This window comes from Phocoena sinus, chromosome 9, assembly GCF_008692025.1.
Source record: "Phocoena sinus isolate mPhoSin1 chromosome 9, mPhoSin1.pri, whole genome shotgun sequence".
Lineage (NCBI taxonomy): Eukaryota > Metazoa > Chordata > Mammalia > Artiodactyla > Phocoenidae > Phocoena > Phocoena sinus.
The window spans coordinates 13,586,557-13,594,625 of NC_045771.1; the positions used below are offsets into that span (position 1 = coordinate 13,586,557).

An 8,069-nucleotide genomic window follows, 5' to 3' on the forward strand; every position below is an offset into this window, starting at 1 on the left:
TGGTTCCATACAAATTTTACGATTGTTTTTTCTATTTCTGTGAAAAATGTCATTGGAATTTTCATAAGGATTGCATTGAATCTATAGATGGCTTTAAGTAGTATGGACATTTTAACAGTGTTTATTCGTTCAATCCATGGGCACAGAATATCTTTCCATTAATTTATATCTTCTTCAGTTTCTTTCATCACCGTCTTATATGGTGCATTTAATCTTCACGGTGAGGTAGATGCTGATTGGTAGCCCATTTTACAGGTGGGGAAACTGAGGCTCACATAGCTTGTAAAAAGTGGAATCAAGATTCAAACCTCAGACCTCTAGTTCTAAGTTGTGTTCTTTCCACTAAACCAGGAACCCTGCCAGGCCTGCCCTGCAGTGTCCAATGTGTCCTGCTGGCCAGGATGCAGCCACCATCCCCAGAAGCACTGGGGCGATGGCCCACCTGTTTTTTCTGCTTTACAGATGGATGACGAGGATTCCATTCTGCCCCGGAAGCTTCAGGTAGCCCTGGAACACATTCTGGAACAGAGGAATGACCTGGCTAGTGACCAGGATGACAGGTCCCCAGACTGCAAGCGTGGTAAATGCTCATCCACCTCCCAGACCTCACCCCCTCTTCCATCATTGGAGTCAGGGAGCAAATGGACTATGGGCATCTGTCCCACTTGGCACTGGGTTAAGCAGGAAAATAGGCAAGAGAGGTATACAGGAAGAGAGGCTGGGCGCTCATCCCCTTTATCAGGACCTCTTTCTAACAATAAGCTGTGGGGAAGACTTTTCCCACCCCATTTTGGCCCTAAAATATCTGTTTAAAGGTGGGGAAGAAATGAATGCTCACTGTGGGTAATCTTTTTGTGGATCATTGCAGTTTACCATCCAGGGAGCTAGCATCCTTGTCTTAGTGCCTGGCTTGTCCCAAAGGCTCTGCCTCAGCCCTCCGCCCTCAGCGGTCCTGGTCCTTCCCCATTTTGCTCAGGCCCCGAGTCCAGCCCCTTGAACGAAGTGGTATCCGAAGCCTTTGTCCGCTTCTTCGTGGAGATCGTGGGCCACTACTCGTTGTTCCTGACGGCAGGCGAGCGAGAGGAGAGGACCCTGCAGCGAGAGGCCTTCCGCAAAGCCGTCTCCTCCAAGAGCCTCCGCCGGTTCCTGGAGGTCTTCATGGAGACCCAGACGTTCCGGGGCTTCATCCAGGAGCGGGAGCGGCGCCGGCAGGATGCCAAAGGTCAGGAGGCATGTTCCCTGTGGGGGGCTGAGGCAGCCAGAGATGCCCAGACCCCGGGTGGGTGTTGAGCAGGGCGGAAGGTCATGGGCCAGGGCACGGATGGGAACAGCATGCAGCCTTCTCTGGAGGACGTTCATTCTCGCCACCTCTGAGCTGGGGAAACTGCCCCTGTGTCCTGCCGTCTCCTCAGGCGTCGCTTCTCCTCTGCTTCCCATTCCCAGAACCACACTGCAGGTTCTGGTGGCAAGTTCCCTCCTGTTCTATTCTCCCCAGCTCAGCGAAAGTCTCAAGGACATCCTTCCCTTCCCCTCTCTGTGGCGCCTCTTCTCCTTTTCCTCAGGCCTCCTCTGGTTCCCTCTGCCCTGCTTCCTCAGCCTCTCCTCCGGGACCTGGGGATCGGATAGAGGAGGGGAGGACAGCCCCACGCCCTCCGCTGTACGTGGTGCCACTGAGCCCAGCGGGCTGGCCATGGGGGAGGCAGGACGGCAGAGACTGCCCCAACCTGCGGGGTTTGTGGGTCATCGCTCCACGAGACCGCCCAGCCCCGCCCCAGCCCTCGCTCTGTGAGGTTCCCCTGTCTCTCCTAGCCTCCCTGTCCCTGTTGCTGGACTCCATCACGCTTCTAGTGATGGAGGAGCAGGGAGTGTGCACCAGGAGGATGAAACCGTTCCCATCTCTTTCTTACATCATTTTAAGTCCTTGTGGGAATCTAAAAATTAGAAATGTCAGTAAAGGCTATCCCAGATGGGAGCTAGACCCGAGAAGGGGAAAGATGCTCAACACTGAGGAGATGCCTCACAGTGGCCAGGGGTGGGGGCCAGGGAAGCAGCTGGCCCAGGCCTTGGTGTCCTCTGGGGCTGCGATTGCAGAGACTGATCTGAGGAACCAAAGCTCTAAATTCCCAGAGCTCTTTGCAAGGCAGAAAGGGAGTCTGTCACACTTCAGGTGTTCTGATGAGTGCTATCTGAAGAGACAAAAGAAAATGGATTAGTGAGTATGAGTCCCACAACTCCTGATGAAAGGATTCCTTTTAATAGAAGACCTGCTGGGTACACAGATCACTATTTGATAGAGAGAGCGAGACATAAGGCTTAAAAGTAGCACAGAAGGAGCCCCGTCTGTGGAAGATCAGTAAGAGATGAAGACAGCATGCCTGAGGCTCCAGTCCCGGGTGAGAACTGAAGGGCCCTCAGAGGTGGCCTGTCCGCCCTCCTGAGTCTGCAGATGGCAGCCGGGTTCCCAGGAGGCCAAACCACTTGGCCAGGGGCCCTCTTGTGGGAGAATGCGAGGAAAAGGGAGCCCTCAGGAGCTCCCGAGCCAAGGCCGTCTGGTTCATCTTTGAAACCGCGGGCCTGGCACGGTGTACATGCTTGCAAGGCGTTTGTCCAGTAAAGATAGGATTTCACATACGAGCTAGCTTTACAGCTTTCCAAAGACACTTATTGCACAGGTTGGACAATTATAAGGGCAGTACAAGCCCTTATAAATCTCATGATTCAGAGCATGTTTATAGGAGCAACTTCATCTCAGAAGCAAGGTTTCTCTTTCCTGTGGCAGTAAGGAAATGGATATGTCTAGAAGCACGAAGAGAAGGAACTAAAATGGCTGGGATTTCTCTTATCAACAGGTCTTTTTGAGGTCCGAGCCCAAGAGTACCTGGAAACACTCCCCAGTGGAGAACACAGTGGTGTCAACAAGTTCCTGAAGGGACTAGGTGAGGCCTAGGGGTCTCGGTTCCTATCAACAGCCTCCGAGCCATGGGGTCTTGGCCAGTTCCCTCCCCTAGAGCCGGGGCCTAATAATACAGAGCTCTGAGGCCTGCACCGAGTGGGCCAAGTCAGCATTTTACCCACCTGTTCTAATCTGTCCCCAGATCGTAAGCAAAGGACACAAATGGCCCCCTCCCTGCTTTCCTGGGCCCCTGGCTGCCTTGCTGTTCTTTCACTATTATCTCCCACACTCTTAAACCTTCTGGGGTATTGGGCTTAGAAGCATGATGAATGGAACCAGAGAAAGGTGTCTGGCAGTAAAGACCTGGACCAGCCTCCAGATGATGCCCCCAAAAAGTGGAAATGTAAGAATTTTAATAAGGACTGCAGTTTAATCAGGAAAAAGGCCCTTACTAGGAAAGAGAGGAGGAGAAGAAAGAGAAAAAGATGAAGGAGGAAGCAGGCCCCAGTAAGGAAGAACTGCAGTGAGGAGGACCCCACGGAGGACTTGCAGGGGCCGTGCCGGTGCCTCGGCCAGGATGGCCAGCTGCCTGGGAAGGGACCGCCTACCTCCCGTGCTGCTGGGAGTTTTCTCCTCACTTGGCTCTCAGGGATGTGTTACAGTCAGTGCTTCCTGTATCACCGTTTCAGAAGCAACATCTACAGCTCTGACATGCTTCCTTTCAAAACTCCCCAAGTCTGAGGAAGACCCCTTTTCACGGGGAGGCACGAGGAGGGCAGCCAGGCAGGGCGAAGTCCCCCAACTTCTCCTGAGCTCTGGGGTGAAGCTCTTGGGGGGGGGGGGAGGCCACACTTGTCTGCACTGCCTCTGGGGTGAAAAGGGCAGGATTTAACTCAGCCCCTTTGTCTGCCTGGTGAAATGTTCTCACTTTCTTTTTTTAGGCAATAAAATGAAGTTTCTCCACAAGAAATAGCCCTCAGTCCAGCCTCCAGGGAGAACTTTTCCTAGGGCAACCGCGTGTCTTAAAAACAGTCCTGGTGGTCTTTCTGAAATGTTGGGTCCTTGGTTGTCCCAGGGGCTGGGATAAAGGCCGGGATGATTTCCGGCCACCACTGGGCTCTCCCCAGGACCCGGGACCCCCCGAGCCACCGGAAGGTGCCGCTTCTTTAGAACAGCACTGGAAATGGGACCTGAGACCAGGCACATTCAAACGGATTGCTTTGGTTGTTGGTTTTGGGTTTTTTTAATTTTTTTAATCTTAGATATTAAAAAAAAAAAGAAAAGTGTTTGGGTTTTCCTTTTATTATGCCAAGGCTAAGACAACTGTCCTGCCCTGTGTCACCTCTCCCTGGTTCATCCTGCTTGGCAGTTGTGCTCTGGAGCCAAGAGGAGGAGATGGGAAGGGGCAGCCCCCAGGTGCTCCTCTGGGCAGAACTGGGGACAAGTGCGGGGTGAAGAGGGGAGCACTGTGGCGACGCCTACAGACACTACAGACACCACACCACAGGTGTCGGGACGGGAGTCCTCTTGGGGAAAGGACTGGCAGGTAGTGGAGTGGAGTCAAATCTGTGCTGAAAAGGAAGAAAGAGAACAACAGTAAAAGGATTTGGGTTCCTGGGATGAGCTGCGCTCTCAGGCTGGCTGGTGATGCCACCTGGTGGCCGAGGCCACTTGCTGTCATGCCACTGATTCCTCTGGTCCCAAATGAACCTGACTTTTCTGGACAGCCTCTTTCCTCTTAGAAGCCATAGAGCCGTCCCCTGCCCAAGCAGCCCATGACTTTTAGAGGTACACACAAAAAGAGGAAATCTCCTCGTAAGATCTGTTAATAAAATATTCTTAGGGTCCTAAAGTTTATGATGCTGCCTAGAGCCCATCTTAAAACATGTGAGCCACTGCTTTGAGCCCATTCCTATTTATACTATATGAAATTTTCACGTCTCAGTATCGGGACCCAGAGCAGCGTACATGAACTAGTACATGTTCAGGATGAATGCAGGGACTTCTGTTGTTGATGTTATCAAGGCGCATCAAAACTTTGGGGACAGCTTCCTCAGACTTGTGCGGCCAGAGGGGAGGAAGCGGGGGTGCAGGAGAAGGCTGCATTCCGGGGGGGCGCCGTCCTGCAAGGCCTGAGGCAGGGCGGCAGGAAGAGAACAGTCGGCAGCACAGGCACGTTCTCAAAGCAGGCCTCCGGGCCACCCCCCGGCCAACCCACTGCCTGCACATCCCACTGGTGGATTCCCTCTGGGTTCCCAGGAACCCTGCAAGAACACACGAAAGGGATGTGCTCTGACCTTGGCAATGGCCCAGGGGCCTGTGCTGCCTGGCAGAGGTTTTGTTTGTTTGTTTTTAATTTTTTGGCTGCGTTGGGTCTTCGTTGCTGCATGCGGGCTTTCTCTAGCTGCGGTGAGCGGGAGCTACTCTTTGTTGCAGTGTGCAGACTTCTCATTGCGGTGGCTTCTCTTGTTGCGGAGCACGGGCTCTAGGCACGCGGGCTTCAGTAGTTGTGGCACACAGGCTCAGTAGTTGTGGCTCACGGGCTCTAGAGTGCAGGCTCAGTAGTTGTGGCTCGCGGGCTTAGTTGCTCTGTGGCATGTGGGATCTTCCCGGACCAGAGATCAAACCCATGTCCCCTGCATTGGCAGGCGGATTCTTAACCACTGCGCCACCAGGGAAGCCCCCTGGCAGAGGTTCTTGACCTTTAGGGAGTTGGGAGCAAGGGGTCTTATGAGGAAAAATGAGAACAAGAGGAAAATAAGGAGAGGTTGACCTCTCATTCTACATTAGGGGTTCTTAACTAAAGTCATGGACCCCCCAAATTGTATCCGAGATTTGGTGTGTCCATTCGTTTTTGAGAAGAGAGGATCCATAGTTTACATCAGATTCTCAAAGGGGTCCAAGGCCCCCCATAAGGGTAAGAATGAGACTATGCATAACAATTAACCTGGGTAGATATGTGTGGTTGGGGGTTGGGGGAAGACTGAAAGAGACTCTCTGAGTGTTTGGACTCAGGAATTTGTAACTAACAAGCTCCTCAGATTAGTTAACTCTATTAATACCAATATTCTGCCCAGAGATGATCCCTTTTAATATTTTATAATCTACCTTCTTTTCTAACTTTTTCATATTATATTGTTTACACCTCCAAGTGAATATACATCTTTTCAACACCTCTAATGGTCACATAATATTCTATTTTATAGATATACTAAAAGTTATTTTACCAATCCTCTCATGCATGCAGTGTATTTCCAATTTTTAATATCATAAGGAGCACTGAGAAAAGCATCTTCGTAAAAGTATCTTAGTACAGGGACTTCCCTGGCAGTCCAATGGTTAGGACTCTGTGCTTCCACCGCAGGGGGCATGGGTTCAATCCCTGGTCGTGGAACTAAGATCCTACAAGCCACGCGGCGCAGCCAAAAGAAATAGTATCTTAGTCCATTGGCCCTATTTTCATTTTCATTTTTGCTTGAAGTAAAATATACATACAGAAAAGTGCACAGATTATGAAATATACACAGCCTGACAAACTTTCACAAATGATCACATCTGTGTAACCAGCACCCATATCAAGAAGCAGAACATCATTGTACACGGTTCAGCTTCCCAACATCCCTCCCATCCTACTCTAAGTTGAAACTAAATCAACAAGTTGTCTACATTTTGCAAAGTGGTAAATTGGGCTGGGGAGGATCAGAGACAAAAGGGAAAAGTAGGTTTGTGATCTCTGCTCAGTCTAGTGTAGATCTGGATGGATCACGCTATTTGGGTTTAGAAACAAAGCATGGCCATAAAGCATGGGTGTGTTAGACCAGATCACAACCACTTAACCTTTGGTTCTTGCCTCACACCAACCATCTGTCCAAGAACCAAGTCCTCTAATTCCAGTAAAACTCATACAGTTTCCATAAAGAATATGTGTTTAGAAGCATTCCATTATTGTGTTTCAATTCATGGTCAGTTACCTGGCCACGAAAAACAGTTGGAGCAGGCTTGTTGGGTGGATTTTATTGCTATGGAATATCAGAGACACTGGTGGGCAAGGGAAGGGGTGAGTGGGAGCAGGTGCAGCTGGCATGTCTCAGGAAGAGGCCGGAGAGAGCAAATCTGAGCGAGAATGCAGCTGTCACCACTGCTGAGATGAGGGAGAAGGAATTCTTAGGAATTACCACACAAACCTCTTCTCACTCAGACCAAGAATAGTGATAAGATCTGCCCTCTATTGAGCACTTCTTTTTGCCCATTACTATGCTGAATTAATCACATGTGTTATTTGATCACAAGAATGTAAGCTCCATGAGGGCAGGGACTATGTCCATCCCGTTCACTGCTGAATTCCCAGAGCCTAAAACCAGCGCCTGGCACAGACTCGTCTCTCAGTAAATGTTTGCTGACCAAAGAAACAATTCCCACAACAGTACTAAAAGTGGTACTCGGATGCTAACGCACATATATGGAATCTAAAAAAATGGTACTGATGAACCTAGTGGCAGGGCAGGAATAAAGACACAGACGTTAGAGAATGGACTTGAGGACACGGGGAGGGGAAGGGTAAGCTGGGACGAAGTGAGAGAGTGGCATGGACATCTGTACACTACCAAATGTAAAATAGATAGTGGGAAGCAGCCGCATAGCACAGGGAGATCAGCTCTGTGCTTTGTGACCACCTAGAGGGGTGGGATAGGGAGGGTGGGAGGGAGATGCAAGAGGGAGGGGATATGGGTGTATATGTATACGTATAGCTGACTCATTTTGTTTTACAGCAGAAACTAACACAACATTGTAAAGCAATTATACTCCAATAAAGATATAAAAAATAAAATATACGGATAAAAAATTTAAAAATATAAAAAATAAAACTGGTACTATACTGTCTCTATCGCAGGCAGCAAGTTCAGTAGAGATGGATGCATACCCCACAAAGCCAAAGGAGTACTTCATCAAGGGGAGGCAGCCTGCTGCTGACCGTAACAGCCATTCCTGGCGTCTCAGATAGCTTGTTTGCAGCACAAGCACCAAGCCCCTAGGAGACCACATTAATAATCAGGAGGTTGCTTGGTGAGTAGGAAGTCAGAGCAAAGGGTGTTGGAGAGTCTGGAGGGACGTCTCCCCAGGAGGGGAGGGGAGCCCAACAGACCTTCCCATCTCACCGAGGGTCTGTTTCCCTGGG

At 50.2% G+C, this 8,069-nt stretch overlaps 1 protein-coding gene across 2 annotated transcripts in view; it reads left to right on the plus strand.

Annotated features, from left to right (window-relative positions):
- DENND2A (DENN domain containing 2A) overlaps nucleotides 1-4,171 on the plus strand; it is a 102,599-nt gene extending 98,428 nt beyond the window's left edge. For both annotated transcript variants that reach the window (XM_032643522.1, XM_032643521.1), the window contains 4 exons: nucleotides 463-580; nucleotides 977-1,222; nucleotides 2,850-2,936; nucleotides 3,835-4,171. In XM_032643522.1, coding sequence (XP_032499413.1) covers nucleotides 463-580; nucleotides 977-1,222; nucleotides 2,850-2,936; nucleotides 3,835-3,866 — 483 coding nt within the window. In that variant the 3' untranslated portion in view covers nucleotides 3,867-4,171. The remainder of the gene's footprint in view (nucleotides 1-462; nucleotides 581-976; nucleotides 1,223-2,849; nucleotides 2,937-3,834) is intronic.
- Nucleotides 4,172-8,069: the final 3,898 nt, after the last annotated feature.